The sequence below is a fragment of the Chanos chanos genome, chromosome 2, assembly GCF_902362185.1.
Source record: "Chanos chanos chromosome 2, fChaCha1.1, whole genome shotgun sequence".
Classification (NCBI taxonomy): Eukaryota; Metazoa; Chordata; class Actinopteri; order Gonorynchiformes; family Chanidae; genus Chanos; species Chanos chanos.
Window position 1 is genome coordinate 38,225,501 of NC_044496.1, and position 18,141 is coordinate 38,243,641.

An 18,141-nucleotide genomic window follows, 5' to 3' on the forward strand; every position below is an offset into this window, starting at 1 on the left:
GAAATGTTGTATTTTATTCTATCATATCCAAGTGCTGGCACACTTGTAAGGCGCAAGGATACATAGCCTCTGGCGTGTCGTGAAAGCCATTCTCGTTCCCCTTGAACGACTGCCAGAAAAATGTTCTTTTATACTGCTTTCGTAAAATAAAGACGAACGTGTTAATCAGATCCTAAGGGCGCTACATTTGAATCTGCAACAAGATGTTAGCACAGAGCTAGCGGCCCTTTCACGTGCAGGGAGGGGGGTTGATCACGCGTGCGCCAAGATGAAACAAGATGGCGGAGAGTGCGGAACTGAAGGTAAAGCGCAGCCCGTAATTTTTTCTGTTGATGCAATCTTATTATAAAATATTCTCCTTAACTACGAAAGATGTGTTGTTGAAAGGATTTAGTTCGACGAACTAACACATTGGAGTTGCTTCAGAAGTACAATAGTAGTAGTTGCAGTGATAATATGGCAGAACGTTGTTATTGTTGTGATGGTGAGACTTGGCTGGGTAAACTATTAGCTAGCGAGCTAACCAGTCAGCCTAATCTACATACTTCCTCAAATCTTGAGTTACCTGTCTCTACTTTTCAGCATCTTTCTTTAAGCGTGATTGACCTCTTTAATATTAAATCTACAGTATAGCTTAACGCCATGGATCATGTATAAGAGAGAAGAGTGTACTAGTGAGTGTGTTGGGTGGTGCGTAGGCTGTTAAACCATACAGCCGGCTAGCAGGCTACTATGCTAACTATGTAACCAGTCTGAGAAGCTTCTAGTAGGATTCCTACGGTCATGAAAATCCTGGAAAAGTAGTGGAATGTTGGAAAGGTGTTTTTGGCCTTGGAAAGTTTTCTGGATAACAATTAGTATCGGAAAGGATTGTATGAAGCCGCGAAAACCCGTCTAATCATTATGTACTCTCTTCGCGGTAGTAATTCATGTGCGAAGTCAATGTTAATATTTCTTGGCTTTAAAATGTGGCTGCTGCAACCATATCCGTAACGACCAGTCGTAACTGAAGAAGCAATTAAGTGCACCTTTTAATTTATTAGACTTTTGATGTTGCCCTTCCGCTTAGTCTGTGCCTAAATGGATTAAACTCCGATGTTTTGTTCATTTAGGTAACTCTGTCTCTTAATTCTTCCATATGGTTTCACATTTTCTTTTTTAACGCATGATAATGTACAGTTTCTGAACAAAATTAGTCAAAGTTCATCAAATGTTTCGGAAAACGGATCGAAACATTTTGAAGTTTCGTCTGTCAATATATGTATGAGCCCTGTTCAAGTTTGTTGTCTAACCTTGATAGTAACTCAACCAAGACGTACTGTCAGTGATTCCTTGTTTTATTTTTATTTTTTTCATGCTGTGATGTCAAGGTCAAGGTAATTTTGTTTTATGGTGGCGACTGCGTGCTATACCATGTTGTCCATAAGATACTAAGGAAGTGATTATGTGTGTAGCGCATTAGCTAACTGGCTAACTAGCTAACGTCAAGATACTTCTGACAATTCCGACTCCTGTACCCGGCAAGCCACTGATTTATATGTTGCAGAGTTTTGATTGGCTGTGCCACGCGTAGTCATTTTTGTTGAAACTAATGCATGTCAGATTATTATGCTACATTGTTTGCTGACTACTGCATCCGCAGGAATGCCGCCGTCTATGAAAATCTCAGAAACCAATTGTACATCTGCTACACGTAACGTCAAACTTGTGTTGTGTACATATCAGTAGGCTTGTGCCCTGGATCCTTTAGACACAAAGGACTGTCGTTCACATCATGAGGATGCCTCGAGTTACATTACATCTTATCTCATGTCGCAACCCCGCAAATTCAGTATTGGTTGGTTTTGCTTTTTTTCTGTAGTATTTTAGAGCATTATGTATATTCCATTTAATGATCAGTGCTTGCGTCTCTTGTATGGTGGCAGAATCAAGTCTTGGCTCCATCAGCTTGTTAGGCTTGAATGGACCAGTTTGTGTATTTATTTTTTTTAAATGTTCCAAAAGACACATACAGCTTTAACTTGTGAGCAGGTTATGGCTGATTGCGAGTGTTAAGGCTGAAAGACCAGGGCTGATGGTGAAAATACATATCTGGCTTTAGGCTTTTGCCGCAAACGAAATACACATAATAAATTTAACATAAATGTGTGGTGATGCATATGGTACTCAGGAAGCCTCTTAAGACTGTTTGCTATGGGCAAAAGCTACACTACATCAATAAGGACTCAGAGACTGAAATTTAAAAGTAGGAGATAACTAGGGGATAGTTCAGTAGAATGACATAAAATGAAATGTAATGTGTTTCTCCGTGTCATTCATTCTTTATTAAGGCAGCTGTCAGATGGAAAAACACTGGATAATGTTACGGAGGGGTCACTGTGTTTGTGACTTAACATAAGAAACAGAGTCTCTTTTCACTCTGATGTGCAGCCCAGTCTCCTGGTATTGTTGTCATTGGAGAGCTCAGGGCTATCTCATCAGTATTTAAAAACATATCAGATTGTAGCCACTTCATATAAATTTTCAAACCACAAGAACAGAAGTGTCACACAGCTGATCAGTCATTCTGTGTGTGTGTGTGTGTGTGTGTGTGTGTGTGTGTGTGTGTGTGTGAAGCAGTTCAGTGGTTGTGGTTTTGCTCAGAGAGGAAGCATCACACTCTCATCTCCTCACAAAAGGATGTCGGCAAAACAAACTTCGTGGTGTCTTTAAGTGCTTCACACTATAACCAAGATGCAAACTGTTTTGGGATCCTTTAAGATTCCATTAGTAATTTTATTGTCTAAAACTTACTGTTCTCCAGGGCCTCGTATTATGGAACAGAGCGGGTCAAGTGCAGCGTTTTCAGTTCATCTCTTGGACAGGCTAGTATAGGATATGAGTTTTGTGAATCCATTCATTAATCCATCTCTTGGTAGCTCAAAGAGAGGGGAGTGTAGGCCTGTTTTTTTTGTGTAGCATGCCTACTCAGTTGTCCTGCTTTGATCTCTCTCTGGAAGTAGTGCTGTGGAATTCCTGAGTGCTTTCTCCGTCTAAGCTGAAAGTGCACAATGTAATGTTTTGTTGGCTTGGTTGAATGTTAGAGCTTTTTTCCTGTCCAGAGGCAATCCAGTGTTTATGTGGGCTCTGCGTTTTTGTTGTTCAATTGGAGTACTTAAAACAGCTGAATGAAAGCTATGGAATTTGTGTTTGAGATGTGTGTGTGTGCTGAGGAAATGATGTTGATAGAATCCAGCATAGATTCTTGTCAGGGGCCAATCTTAAATTTTAGATTTTTAAGTTGTTAATGATTGCTGGTTTTTCTGTCACCTGGATTGGCTGATGCAAAGTCAAAACTGAGGGTTGACACACTGAAGACTGTTTAATATCAAGCTTAGTCTAATGCAGCAACAAAGTTTTACTTTCAAAGGGTATATACACTGATGAGCCAAAACATTATGACCACCTGCCTAATATGCTGTCTGACCCGCCAAGACATGGACTCTACAAGACCCCATAAGGTTTCCTGTGGTATCTGGCACCAAAACATTAGCAGCAGATCCTTCAAGTCCTGTTCATGGCAATGGTGTTCCCTGATGGTAGTGGCCTCTTTCAGCAGGATAATGTACCCTGCCTCACTGCACACGTGGTTCGGAAATGGTTTGAGGAACATGATGAAGTGTTCGAGGTGTTGCCCTGGCCTCCAAATTCTCCGGATCTCAATCCGATTGAGCATCTGTAGGATGTGCTGGACGGACAAGTCCGATCTACGGCGGCTCCACCTCGTAACTTACAGGACTTGAGGGATCTGCTGCTAATGTTTTTGGTGCTTCAGTTGTAATGCAGGTTTCTTAGAGTCGTCAGTTGGGATAACATGGTGCGCTTTGACATGTGGTGTCAGTCACTGTAATCCTTCTTAGAAATGGCAGTGTGACAGGCATTATGAAGCCGGTCAGTTTATCCATCATTCCTTTAGCTGTCAGTCTGAGATTTCTGATCTCCTGTCAGTGTTGCTTGCAGGGTAAGTGTGGCTTTACCTTTCTGTGGTGATGGGTTTTCAGGTGATGTGTTGGGTTTTTCATGTTAAAATACTATGTGTTGCTTCCCCCACTGTATGTTTACATGTAATGCAAAAAGCATTTGTTTTGGTCTTCATCAAATATCATGTCAAATTGTCAGGCTGCTGACCAAGTTTGGCTTGGAGTTTGTAGTTATAGATTGGCACTTGATGTTGGAGAAATGAAAGCTGTTAACCAGTCTCATATTTTTAACACAAATATTGCAATTGCAGTAAGGGTCAAGACAACCTGTACTAATTACAAAGCCTTGGGGTCTTGTCTTAAGTGTATTATTTGCAATGTTCTCTTTGATAAATGACACATTTGAAAAGATGCCCAAGGCTGACGTAAACAGACAACTTTACTGATATTTGAAGGAACTACCAGAGCTGCTTCAACCAAGTGATGTTGTCTCTAACTTTATCAGATGTGGTGTTTGGTTGAGTTGCATTGTGGTCTCCTAGAGTACTCACAATGCGTGTGTATCTGCCCAGCTCTGTGACAGCTGACTTTGGTGACTGCAGATAGTGTTTCCCAATTGAAGACTGGGGATTTCCACACAAACACTCTTCCTGGTTCCAGCAGAAGTACACCTGACTCAGCCTGTCAGTGAACCCTGAAGCCATTTAGGTGTGTTTCAGCTGGCCTGGACCGCAATGATACAGTCTCGTTGTCTAGGAGACCACACCACACGTCACCCCAAGAACTTAATGATTGGCTTGGATGGTAGGCTCTAAACGTATTTCTACATCAGTTGTGGTAAAGTAACGTTTTTTTTCTCTTCATGTTAATAAATATTGATGGTTAATAAACTTAGCCAGAGATTGAGGCATGGAAGTTAGGCTACATCATAACCCCCCTGTACCTGTAGCCATGTTAGCGTGATAAGATGTCATCCATCCTCTCCTCCCCGTCCTCTGTGTCCTATTCAGACACAGCTGCACACATGTGTTCCTTTGAGTGAGGTAACTGAAAACTGTATGGATAGAAAAGCACAGTAGTTAAAAAAAGAAAAGAAAAAAGGAGTGCAGTAGGCAGTCAGTGAAAGTGTGTCGGTTTAGTCATCACACACATTTCCTGACATATACTGGCCACTAGGGCAGTGATTTATTTAAAGAAAAAAAAAAACACCTCTCTCTTCCTTTTTAAATGTGCCATTCCCGAGACTGTAGCAGGTAAACTTCTTTACTGTATGTATGGTAATGTGACGTATTCTGTGGCATGTATGCTGGTAGAAGCCTGCAGTGTGAAGGAGAGCAGGAAGTGCACAGTTTTGAGTTTGCTCATCGTTTATTGATCTGAGAAGGAGCATTGCACCGGTGTGTAGAGAATATATACACCACCAAAGCTCACTGTCTTTCTGGCGGTCTGATGATTTGAATATGGGAATTTGCTTTTGCCGTGTGAGGTTAAAAGTTTTCGTATTGATAGAGCAATGTGAGCCGCTCTTGTCTGCGGTTCTCGTGTTTTCCCTGGAGCTGTGCTCCAACGCTTTTGTTTGGAAAGCTTGTTAGTCCAGGCGTGGGCCAGACACCCCCCCCCCCCCCCCCACCAAAAAATCTAAAAAAATCTCTCACCCTCTCTCTGCCTTCTCCTCTGGGCTATAGAATGTAATGGAAACCAAATGTTGGGTACCAACCAACACAAGCCTCCTTGAGGCTCCAAAACAAAGCGACTTCTGAAGAACGGACGTATGAAACTTCATCTTAAAACAATAGTATGAGAATGTGGAGAGGGTTCACGGTGAAGGCAGCAGTAGAGGATTGTGGACAGATGAGCCCGGCCGCACAAACAGGCGAACAGACTCTGAAAAAAGTCATCTGTAGTGTCATTTCTTCAGCTCATCAGCATTCTGTCGGGGCGTCATCCGAAGAAAACCCCGCGGCTCACAAATAAGTCCGACTTTCTTTCCATTCTGTGACCGTGGTTGGAGGAAATGATTATTTTTCGCTGACTCATACATGTTTGTCATGCTGACTCAATACAAACATAGACCATAAACAACCTACACCAGCTCTTGACGAACAATCTGGAGTCTTGTCTCTCGCCCAACAGACATAGGGGAAAAAAAGGAGTAATTTGGTCGTCTGGGAACAATTACATAACACAATCTGTAGCCTATAGCTTACAAGTGATATCAACACACAAATGAGACAAGTGCTGTTATGTAAACTTAAAACTTTAAAGCGATGAAAATAGAAAGTTCTCAAATCCAGTTATCACATGCTAATTACCCAACGCTTAAGCAACTCTTATCAGTGAATCAGGGTGCTGGATCAGCATCAGTTGTGGAGGTGGCTGTTAGCGCACAGAGATAATTGCTGATGTCTGCAGGGCTTGACTTAATCTGAATAAGTTCAACTGTGTTATTATGTTCCACCCATTCAACTGCAGACCCAGGCCTGTGTGAAGAGATCTCTGTGTCGGACTGTATCTAAATAAATATGTAATACATGTATGAGGTAATTTGCACAGATCCTGCATTTTTAATGGGTCAAGTATGAAATGAAATTAGTGAAATATTCCATTTTTTTTCTATATCTCTAAATTTAAGCTCAGTATTTTTATTTGTATCTGGGTTCAATGTCTCTCCCTAATGATGTGAAGAATCATATGTCTTCTCCCCCTCTACTCTGTGGTCTATCAAACAGCAAATGGTGATGAGCCTTCGTGTCTCGGAGCTTCAAGTACTCCTGGGATACGCGGGACGCAACAAACACGGACGTAAACACGAACTGTTGAGCAAAGCACTCCTCCTGCTGAAGGCCGGCTGCAGCCCTGCCGTCCAGATGAAGATCAAAGAACTCTACCGTCGCCGCTTCCCCACCAAAATGGTGTCCTCGGCGGACCTCACCCTGCCCGGGGTACACTCCACATCCGGCGGGGGTCCAGGTGGCCTCCCGGCCGGTCTGACCCAGCTGGGCTTCGACGGGCACGGCACCCCTTCGCCCCTGCTGCCCGTCTCCCTGCTCGGACCGAAACACGAACTGGGACTGCCACACCTGTCCAGCGCCCTGCACCCTGTCCATCCCGACGTCAAGCTCCAGCGGCTGCCCTTCTACGACGTACTGGACGAGCTCATCAAGCCCACCAGTCTGGGTGAGTGATCCAGGTCTCTGTGCTTGGACTCTCCATGCACCATTCACTGGTCTCTGTGCTTGGCCTCTCCATGCACTATTCACTGGCCTCTGTGCTTGGCCTCTCCATGCACTGTTCACTGGCCTCTGTGCTTGGCCTCTCCATGCACCATTCACTGGTCTCTGTGTGTTGTCTCTTCACACATCATTCACTATGTGACCAGCAAATCAGTGTTTTCTTGGGCTGCTAGATTTGGAGAAAAAATGCAATGAGCTGTAAACTTGTAGGAGGTTGCATTGGCAATATGAGATGCAATAAGACTTAAGATTATAGTGTATGGTTTCAGTGTGGCTCTGACTGGGCGTGTTGCAGGTGTAGACCCTGAGATTGAAGAGATTATGTTTGGTTGTGTTTTAAATGATGGTACAGCTTTGTTGTACCCCTCTTTTTAGTATTCAATACAGCTCAACACATTTTTCTCAAAGCTTGCTCACGTGAGTGGTCGTCCCTTCTGTTTCTGAAGTGTTGCCACATGACGGATGTACCTCCCCTTTTTTCAGAACCAAACTTTCTGCTGCAGTTCCACCTGCAGACTCTGGGTCTGAGTCTGGGTTGTTTCTTCAGGACTGACTGGATTTGAGTAAGGGTAATGCTAGAGTAGGACTTTTCCTCTTCTTTATGCCTCTCCGTCGGCTTTCCGGGTTTTATCAGTCCTGGCCATTCTGATTTGCAGCCCTTTGCTATGTAGTTACCATGGAAATTCATATTGTAGTGACTATAAAAATACAAAACACCATACAGCCCTGGTGTCTCCCAAATCCAGCCACTGAGAAGTCACTGCTCTGCTGTTTTTCTCAGCTCTATCTCTCACTCTCTCTCTCTCTCCCCCCCCCCCCCTTTTTTTGTCCCTCTCTCTCACTCTCTATCCTTCTCTCTTTCTCACTCTCTTTTTCTCCTTCTCTCTCTCTTTTTCTCTTTCTCTCTCGCTTGCTCTCTCTCTCTCTCTCTCTCTCTCTCTCTCTCTCTCTCTCTCTCTCTCTCTCTCTCTCTCTCTCTCTGTGTTTTCCTCAGACACCAGCAGTCTGATTAGACCAATTCTGTCCAGCTGTACTCGCTATAATTAATCGACTTGTACAGTATACAGACCTAATGGGCAGTAGGCCTGTGTGATTGGATTTAGAAACCACTGGCTGTCATCAAAGTCCTCGTCATGTGATGTGATTTATGGCTTATTACGTCGGATATGGCTGCGCTATATTTAGATGTGGCGCTAAGGATATGGAAGGAATGTCAGTGGAAAAGATGCGTCACGTCTGTCTTTGAATCATCATTATCGCCCATGCAAAGTACCGTGTCTCGTGTCTTCTGTCTGACCCTCATTGTATACTCCCATTGTTTGCTTCAAGCCTAAATAGTTACACTTTCATTACTTTGTTTTATTTCTGAGAGTGGACTACCTGCAGGGCATCTCTGGAGTCTTTTCTCAATCAAATCCATGTTTCTAATCTCTGGGGGTGAAACGCCTAGCCTAATAAAGCAAAGACTTTTCTTGTTTGTTTTATTGTGTTGTTAATATTTGAAAGTGCGTCACTGTTGTTGTAGTCTGTTCTTTATAACCATAGCTAAGTACAGCATGCACGTGGGAGTTGCAGAGCCTCCTGCTTCATTGCTTCCGTTTTATGTTTCACACGTACTGAGTGAGTCAAAGTGCAAGACAAGACCTGGGTCACATCATTGCCGTTTTTTCAACCGCTCGACATTAGGTGAAGCCGTCGTCTCTCGGTATTGATCTCATTGAGAAATGCAGTGAACCAGCCAAGCAGAGATGGACTTCCTCAAAGATGAAAATGTTAGTGGAGTCATAATCTATGTTAATGAGAGAGAGAAAGAGAGAGAGGGAGAGTACGAGGGAGTGAGAGCCAAGTGAGTATTTTAGATGATTGGTGTTGAGTACTCTCATAAGCTAAAAGCAATTATATTGTCACTCACCAATTGACTCCCCCTGTTAAAACTTTCTTACTTTTTTAAAAATATCAGTAGACCATTTCACTCTACAACTCAGGGGTGGTAACTCTGAAGGAAAGGTGTGGAGGCCTGGCCCTCATTTTGGCTGGTTCCTCTGTGATATTTGGGGGGGGGGGTGTTTATCATCCTGTGAGAGGTTTAAGCTGCAGTGATGAATGTTCTGCCTGTTGAGTTAGTGCCTCACAGCAGATAGACCACTTTTTTTTTATCTCTCTGTTTCACTCTAGTAGACCAGCCCTCATTTAAGGAGATTGGATTGCATAAGCCTGGGTTATTTTTGGACCTGTTGTACAGTTTGGCTAGGATCAGAAAGCATGAGTGTTTAAACTCATATTCCAGGATCTAGAATGTCTTATTTAGTGAAGGTGATGTTGCCTTTCTTTCTTTTCTTTCTTTTTTTGTTTTCCAAAGGAAGAAGTGGGCAGGTGTGCGTTGTGTCTATTTTCATTTTCCTTCCACCACACATTTCAGATTCTGCGCTGATTCTGCGGATAGTGACGTGCCTTACTGCAAAGTATTAGATCAGTAACGTCCTCCCACAGAGTGCCACTTTCCATTAGAACTATCTGTATGTTTTATCTTTGGCCAACTGTGTAGGCATCAGACAGATAGTCATGGTTGATGGCTTTTCTGGAGAAATATACTGATGTGTGTGTGTGTGTTCTTTTTTTTTTTCTTTTTCAGCTTCAGACAACAATCAGAGGTTTCAGGAGACTTGTTTTGCATTTGCACTGACACCTCAGCAAGTACAACAGATCAGCAGCTCAATGTGAGTATGACTGGGGAACAGTGATAAGGTCAGAGGTCACACATTTACAATATCCAAACCTTTTTGTCTGATCGGTACAATCAGTGTGATATGAAATAGCCGCATTTTCCTGTAGGTCTGAGAGAGTTTTCCATAAAAAAATGAAGTTATGAAACTTAAGTCCCCTTGACTTTGCTGTCTGCTGAAAATGAAGTGGTAATTCTGGGAAAACTGTAGTTGCCACGGTAGCATTGGCTTTGTCCATACATGTCCTATAAATACGACATAGGTTATAACGCATGCCGTGACTCACACACTCATTCACTCTGTCAAACCCTCCCCCACCCCTTCCTGTTTCCACAGGGACATCTCTGGGACCAAGTGTGACTTTTCAGTGCAGGTTCAGCTAAGGTATGAGAACTTGTCCAGACACGTCTGACAGTGTAAAGATACCACACTTTATATTGTGTTCCTTACAGCTGTTCACGTGCTGCTCGTTGTGGTATTTTACAAAATGCCCCCCCCCCCTCAAATTACCCACGTAACTTTTGTTTGTTTGTTTTAACTTTGCAGAATGTCAGCTCTTCTTGAGAACAGAACATGCCAATCCGTTTTTTGAAAGCTAGTGATGTTTGATGTTTTGTCCTCCTGCCCAGATGTTTGACTGTTTGGGTTCTCTAAGCCTTCATCCCAGAAGCCGTCTCCTTTCCTTTCCTTTTCAGTCTGGGTTTTGAAGGAGGGCGATAAAAGAATCTTTCCCACGCATTCCTCTCGAATCCCAGCCTAATGACGGACAGTTTGCTCTCCTCCTTCCCTTTAGGTTCTGTTTATCAGAGACCAGCTGTCCTCAGGAAGACCATTTCCCACCCAACCTGTGTGTGAAAGTGAACGGGAAGCCCTGCAACCTGCCGGTGAGTTTACCTCCAGTGACTTTACAGGGTTGAGAGAGCCCGAGGAAAGGATGCTGGTCTGATTAAAGCCGTCCTTTGTCCTCTGGGACGTGGCTATAATGAAATGAACAAATCTCTGGTGTTTCATGTTGTGCCAGTGGTTTTAAAAAAAATGGTTCACAGTGGATAAAGAACCAAGGAGTGATGTATCATTTAGCTGTGTGCGTAACCATACTCAACGATCAGAAATGAGTCACTGTGTAGTTACCATGACTAACTCTTGTCATAGTTTAGTACTCTGTGTCTTGGGTCTATATAGTGATAGTGAGGCGTATGAATTACTTGTGTTATACATATTGCATATTTTGCTGATGATTTATGGCTTTTGTTGGGTAGCAGTTGTCAAATGTCTCTCTTTATGTGTCTCCAGGGCTACCTTCCTCCAACCAAAAACGGAGTGGAGCCAAAGCGTCCAAGCAGACCTATCAACATTACCTCTCTGGTCAGGTTATCCACCACAGTTCCCAACACCATCGTGGTGTCGTGGACGTCGGAAATCGGACGGGTGAGAGTGAGCTCCGCTTGTTCATTTCTTAATTCAAAGGGAAATCAATTTCTCATACTCAATCAGTTTGTGTTCATATCCACTCACATTACGATTAAAAAGAAAATCCTGACACAATGCACTCCCTGACCCCTAAGTTAAATAAAGCTTCATTATTCTTATGATTCCTCTACCTGTGTTATTTATAGTCGGCACTCTGACCCAAAGCTGCCTGTGTGTGTGTTTCTGTAGAGTTACTCTATGGCAGTGTACCTGGTGCGACAGCAGTCGTCGTCAGTGCTACTGCAGAGGCTGCGAGCCAAAGGCATCAGGAATCCAGACCACTCCAGGGCTCTCAGTGAGTGCTCCTCACTCACACACACACACACACACACACACACACACACGCTCCAGCAGGAGGAAAAGCCACACACACATGTCCAGCAGGAGGAACAGCTTCTGATCTCCTGCCCTCCTTTGACTTTCCTTTTTTCTGCTTTTTTTTGGGGGGTCTTTGATATCTTTTTTTTTTATCTTCAGTATAAAGGTTAATCATGTACCATCGACACAGTTGGAGGCTGTACTCTGTAGCCCATTACAGTCTAATGTGGACAAGCAGTCAGTTCATAGCCTCAATGCCAGGCTTTTAAGACTTTGTTTCACTTATATCTAGATGATTTTTTCTGACACGTCACCACAGAATCATGAGCTTTTGGAAGAACTGGGCTAGTCCTTCAGCACAGTGTGTTTGATCATGCTGATGAGTTATCTGTTTCTTCTTCTCTCTGAACAGTCAAAGAGAAGCTAACAGCTGACCCAGACAGCGAGATTGCCACCACCAGTCTGCGTGTGTCCCTGCTCTGCCCGGTATGTGTGTGTGCATGTATGTTTGTAAGTGTGTATGTGTGTGTGTGTCTGTTCAGACCTGTGACAGCTCCCTGATTCAGTCAAATCACCATAAATGTCATTACATGGCCTGAGTAAGAATGACTGTTATGTTGTAGTGTTGTTATTTCCTTTATTTTTTAGTGATTTTTTTTTCTTGTCGATTAAAAAGGTGTGTTGGATTATACAGAGGCTGGCCTTTAACTGCGGAGGACTAGTTTTCTCCTTGGCTGGTTTCACGTGGGTTTAGGAATCTGACACTTTACCAAAACACTGTACACTCTCCTCCCCTGCTCTGGGACAATTCTGTCATAAACCAGTGCCACTGGGCTCTGGTATTCTGGTTTGTTCCTCAGAGCCTGTTAAGTCACACATCCCCTGTGTAGGCCTCTCATCTGGAGTCAGCCTCACTCCCTCTCAGAGCAGTGTTTACATGGTGTCATATTTCGCTGGTTGGATAACACAGCACAGTAATCTGCTCTGGACTCATGCGTGTACGCACACACATGCACACACACACACAAAGAGGACTGCGCAGGCCTCTGTTTGGATTTATTTCTCTGTTCTTTCACTGAAGGTTACATTCTAAAATATACACAATGAGTAATGCTCTGAATCCCCCCTCTCTTTCTCTCTCCCCTTCTCCTTCTCTCTCTCTCTCTTTCTCTCCCCCCTTCTCCCTCTCTCTCTCCCCCTTCTCTCTCTCTCTCTCTCTGTCTCTCTCCTTCTCCCTCTCTCTCTCTCTCTTTCTCTTTCTCTCTCTCTCTCTCTCTCTCCCTCTCCCCCCCTCTCTGTGTGTGGAATGGCAGCTGGGTAAGATGCGGCTGATGGTTCCGTGCAGAGCGCTGACCTGTTCACACCTGCAGTGCTTTGATGCTACACTCTATATCCAAATGAATGAAAAGAAGCCCACCTGGGTGTGTCCCGTCTGTGACAAAAAGGCCCCTTACGAGCACCTCATCATTGACGGGTCAGTGCCACCATCTCCTCACACCTGTGACTGGACATGTCATCTGAGCCCTGTCTCTCTTTTTTCCCCTCCTTGTCTCAGTACAGTGCATTTTGCTGGAACATTTTCGATATTTTCTAGAAGGTGTATTTGGAGGGACTTTCGAGCACCCGCTGAAAACTGCTGTATTGTCCTGCGTGTGTGCACGTGTGTGCATCTGTGTGTGTGCATTGCAGGTTGTTTATGGAGATTCTGAGCAGCTGTGTGGACTGTGATGAAATCCAGTTTAAAGAGGATGGCAACTGGGCACCTATGAGGTCTAAGAAGGTGGTACAAGAGGTCTCTGCCTCTTCAAATGGACTAGACGGTAAGACAGGGCAATTTTATATCGCTTGCAGTGAGTGACAACTACATTTACTAAGATCTTTAACATAGTGAGAGGCACCTGGCATCATCAGTGGAGATATATAATCTCAGTTTGTTTCGTATTTAAAAGTCACACGGTTCTGACATAGAAAGCCTATATTCCACTCTAGTGTTCACTCAAACTTTTTCTCTACAACAGATGTGTCTGTATAAGACCTGTCTCTGCCCTCTGCTGCACAAACCGTGTAATTACACCGAGCTTGTTTTTGGCTGTGCTAATTTTTTTAGAGTCTATTTTTTTTAAAAGCATTAACCTACATTTAAAACCATGTGACAAAAAAATCTAAAAAAATCTCTGTAGCTGTCCAATTGATGTTGTGCTAAATAAAAATATTTAAATACACAAGCGTATTATTTCAGCAAGCAGAGATGTGTGTGTTTATTTCGCCTGCGTTTTGAAGGGTCCTGTCGGCCAGTCTCGTCTGAGCACAGAAACAGCTCGTCTCAGTCGGGCGGCGGCAGTAACAGTAAGAAGGTGGAGATCATCGACCTGACGTTGGACAGCTCCTCAGAGGATGAGAACGACGAGCAGCCGCCCGCCAAGAGAAGCTGTCCGTCTCTCTCCCCGACCTCTCCACCCGTCAGCAAAGGGTAAGGCCGAGAGAGAATTAAAAAGAGAGAATGTCCCAGGTCTTCAAGCAAAGAAGCTTATGAGTTATACATGTCCAGGAGAGAGTTTTAGAAAAGAGTTTTATTATTTGTCTTGGTTTTCGCTGCATATTTTTTCTTATGTTAATAAAAATAATAAAATTGAGCAGAATCCCGATAATTATCATAGTAAACTGAGATTAAGCAATGATGGGTGGGTTTATACAGATCGGTAGAGACCCAGAGGTGTTTTGTGATGCGTGAAAAGTAACATGGCTGTTGTCTCCACAGCAGCGTGTTGAATCTGCACCATCAGGGTTCTCCGGTGACACGTGCCCCCAGCATGCCTGCTGTAGACACCAGCTACATCCCCCCGCCCCCACCCCTCATCCAGGATTACCGAACCCACTATTACCACACGCCAAACGACCTGACAGGTACAGTCCTCATACCACAGACAGAGAGGTGGTCTGGACCCTGTGAAGCATTTTGTATGAGGGAGTGTGGGATGTGGTTTTCACAATGCCTTTTTAACATGTGCACTGTCATTACTAACTCCTTAAGTCATGAACACGCCTACCTTATGAGTCAGGCGAGATAAGGCAGGATAACTACAGGAGGCAGTCCAGTTTTCACATGACATGTCTCCTCTGCCCATAACTGTGTTATGGTTGTCATGACAGCAGTGGGTGTGGAATCAATGTTATGAAGGCAGGAATGTTAGGGTTGTATCTTCAGCCTGCATTTTATCTGTTTGTAACAATCTTACGGTTTGTTTTATCTCCGTAGATTTGGGTTACTTCCCATTTTTACAAGGAGACAATCAGGTAAGATTTCAAAGCCTTACTCTAATACACTGATACTCTGTCTTAGGACAGTGTGACAGATCACAAGCAACAACAAACATGTTTAAACATCTGTGTAAATGAAAGTGGAGTGTGAATGCTTGTTCTCCTTGTAAGATAAAGTCCTTCAGGTCACGCATCTTATTCTTAGGTCTTTAGGCAATATGGAAAACTAAGTTAATTAAATATCTCTGTTAATGGTCTCATTAATAACCTAAGTTTTATGAATGATTGATTTGTTACCCCAGTGAATTTTAAGATCCAAAGTGAACAACCTTAAAGTGCCTGCTAATGATTTATCTGCTGAAGGCTAAAGGGACAGGGCCTGAGACAGTTTAAATAAATAGAAGAGTGTTGACAGCACTTCCTATGTGGAGGCAAGACGTTAAAGAAAATATTTCACGCTGATACGGTTTGATGTGAGTGTCTCCCCGTCTGTCTCCATCTCTCCCTGCAGCATTTTAACATGGTCATGGCTGCGGCCGCCGCCGCATCAGCCTCCGCGACCACATCAGAAGAGCACGAGCTCCTGCTCAACCGCTTCATGCCGTACGGCACCTCCCAGCTGTTCCTGGATCAGTCGGGGACCCCAGTGAGCAGTGTGCTGGCCCCAGCCAACAGCAGCGGAGGGAGCAGCAGCGGGAGCAGTAGCAGCCTGGTCTCCTCCAGCAGCCTGAGGGACAGCCACGCCCACGTCAGCGCCTCGCGATCCAGCGCAGACGCCGCTGCCTCTGTCATATACGGCTCCATACCTGACGTCATATCCCTGGACTGACCACCGGGGGGAGCCAGAACTTTGTAAACACAGACTTGCCCTTATACATGGACAGTGGAAGGAAAGAGGGAAAACAAAAAAAAAGTGCACTCAGAGAAGATTTTTAGATTAAAAAACAAACAAACAAAAAAAAACGTAGGAGAGGACAAAAAAAAATAAGAACAAAGACTTTTGTACAAAAGAAGAGAGGATGAAGAAAAAAAAAAAACGCTGTGTACAGAAAAGAGAATCTATTTTCAGTTTTACTTTTGTATATAACCACAGGACGCTGCCAAGCCAGTGAGTGGCTCTTCAGTTGATATTTTTTCTGTGGATACTGAAGACATTTTTTCACAGCTCTACGTGTCGTCTCTTGTTTACTCTCCGTATCTTTTCTACTTCGTGTTTTTTTTTCTTTTTTTTCCCCTTCATTTTGCTTCGGCTTGACAACATCATGTCGCTCAGAATAACAGAATCAACTTCTGCCTGATCTCTGTTTTGGTTCTTCTGTTGTTTTTTTTTGTCTTTCCATTCGCAACATTACAGGACTTTTCCCCTCAAAAACTGTTCAAAGCTTTAGAGGGATCAGTACATTTTTTATTTAAAGGAAAAGGTCTGTTGAGGTAATTTATGAGTCTGTTAAGTTATGTGAAATGTTTGCTGTATGAATGCATTCCCTTATGCCATTACAGGATCTAGCCATGGGCCGTGTTTGAACAGACAGTCAAAGAGTTCATGTCTTATCCCAGGTCCACATTCACCATCATCCAGCTTTGCTTCTTATTCAGTGGAAGGAGTAGAAACAAACAGTCGGTTTCATTTTTGTTTTTTTGTTTTTTTCCTTTGTGCAAATCCACGGGCGTATCAGGGTGCTTTGTATAGATTTACAATAAGTTTTCGATGTTAAAAACTTAAGTGGTTTGTGATGCTACACTTCCAAGACAATTGTGATTCTTCAGATTGGGGAGGAAAAAAATCCTAACCTAAAGCTTCAAACAGAAGAAGAGCATTTTAAAGCCATGTCTTTCTTGACAGACCACAGGAATGAAAAACCCACAGAGCAGGTTAGGGAATAATGGTGTGGTGGGGACACAGCTCTGCTCTCTCTCTCTCTCTCTCTCTCTCACTCACTCCGCCCCTCCTTCCCTCCCTCCCTCCACTGTGAGAAGTGATTAGAGTTTCCTGTCTGGGGACTAATAACAGTGCAGAAATGCACTGCAGCATGTCTTCAGGGACTGTCAAATGAGATCCTAATTTGTAGTGTCCTTATGCGCTTTCATCATCAGCCTCATTTTAAAGGGGTCGACAGGCTAATGCAGCTCACTGGGCTTGGTGGAAACACTTCCGTGAACCTCAGCTCTCCGCTGGAAAACACGGTCATGTGTTTTTACTCCCTCTCCGGCGGGGAGCAGGAAGCACTGAATGATAAAGAGGACAGCTAGACAGCCTCTCTTAATTTGGTGAGTGCAGCAGCTTCTGGGCCGTCACGAACCACCACATTCTTCAACCGGAGTCTGTTATAGTCGATCAAATCAGTGCTGTTTAGCTCTACTGTCATTCACGTTGGCTAAATATGAGTTGAGTTTAACATGCATGAATGACAACAGAACTCCCATCATTGGCTCAGTTATAATTGAAGGGTTGAGACATGGTTGTGTGAAATGTTATAAATTATTTTTCTGTTGTTGTTGTTGCTGTTGTTGTTGCTGTTGTTGTTGATGACATGCATCATATTTGGCATAGTTGCCCCACTGTGTCCTCATACAACCTCTTTCAAAGGTGAAATAACTGTGCAACACAGTTTTTAATTGTTCTCAAGGTCTGTGTAGCTCAGGCAGCAATCACCATATGCTAAAGAACTTAATGAGTCTCTGACCAAGATAATCATCTGCGACAGCTCGTCTGATTAGCTCTTTGAGTTCAGCAAAGTGTGCTTGCTGGTGAAGTTGCAACTAAATCTCTGTGCTGGCTCTACAACTACCCCTCCTTCCCCTGCCCGCTTTGTTCAAAAGAAGACGAAAACAAACAAAAAAAATTATTTATTTTATCTATATTTTTACAATTTCTTTGACATTTACGCATTACAGTTGGCATAAATTCATTTCATAATTATATAAGTGATTTTATTTAAAGAGTTCTGACGTTTTGCTTTGCATTGTTGAATAAGTATCTTTTCTTCCTTCTTCTTTGAGTTGCTTCTTTCTGTCAGTTGCTACTTCAAAGGCTTAAGGCATTATTTTACATCACCATAGTCTGTCATCATGTTTCAGATTTGACTATTTTGTTAACCATATAATTAAACACAATTAAATTAAATACTTAAATCTTAAAAAAAAAAAAAAAAAAAAAAAGCAAGTTGAGTGTGGATATCC

The 18,141-nt window shown here is 43.2% G+C and overlaps 1 protein-coding gene across 3 annotated transcripts; it reads left to right on the forward strand.

Moving 5' to 3' along the window:
- Positions 1 to 278: 278 nt before the first annotated feature.
- pias1b (protein inhibitor of activated STAT, 1b) lies at positions 279 to 15,823 on the forward strand. Of its 3 annotated transcripts, none has more exons than XM_030794259.1 (14): positions 279 to 302; positions 6,689 to 7,136; positions 9,825 to 9,909; positions 10,252 to 10,299; positions 10,709 to 10,799; positions 11,209 to 11,343; positions 11,575 to 11,680; positions 12,116 to 12,189; positions 13,017 to 13,177; positions 13,393 to 13,523; positions 13,984 to 14,173; positions 14,462 to 14,607; positions 14,960 to 14,997; positions 15,473 to 15,823. In XM_030794259.1, the coding sequence occupies exons 1-14, from the start codon at positions 279 to 281 to the stop codon at positions 15,788 to 15,790; spliced, it is 1,995 nt and encodes a 664-aa protein (XP_030650119.1). In that variant the 3' UTR covers positions 15,791 to 15,823. The 3 variants fall into 3 exon arrangements, with proteins under 3 accessions (XP_030650119.1, XP_030650120.1, XP_030650121.1); XM_030794260.1 differs by having other exon boundaries at positions 14,465 to 14,607; XM_030794261.1 differs by having other exon boundaries at positions 13,999 to 14,173; positions 14,465 to 14,607.
- The last annotated feature ends 2,318 nt before the right edge of the window (positions 15,824 to 18,141 follow it).

Bases quoted from the DNA above. Each gene is read 5' to 3' on its own strand.
- pias1b (XM_030794259.1), top strand. From the start codon at position 279: ATGGCGGAGAGTGCGGAACTGAAG. The intron at 303-6,688 runs GTAAAGCGCAGC...TCTATCAAACAG, and splicing joins CGGAGAGTGCGGAACTGAAG to CAAATGGTGATGAGCCTTCG. The intron at 14,174-14,461 runs GTAAGGCCGAGA...TTGTCTCCACAG, and splicing joins TCTCCACCCGTCAGCAAAGG to CAGCGTGTTGAATCTGCACC.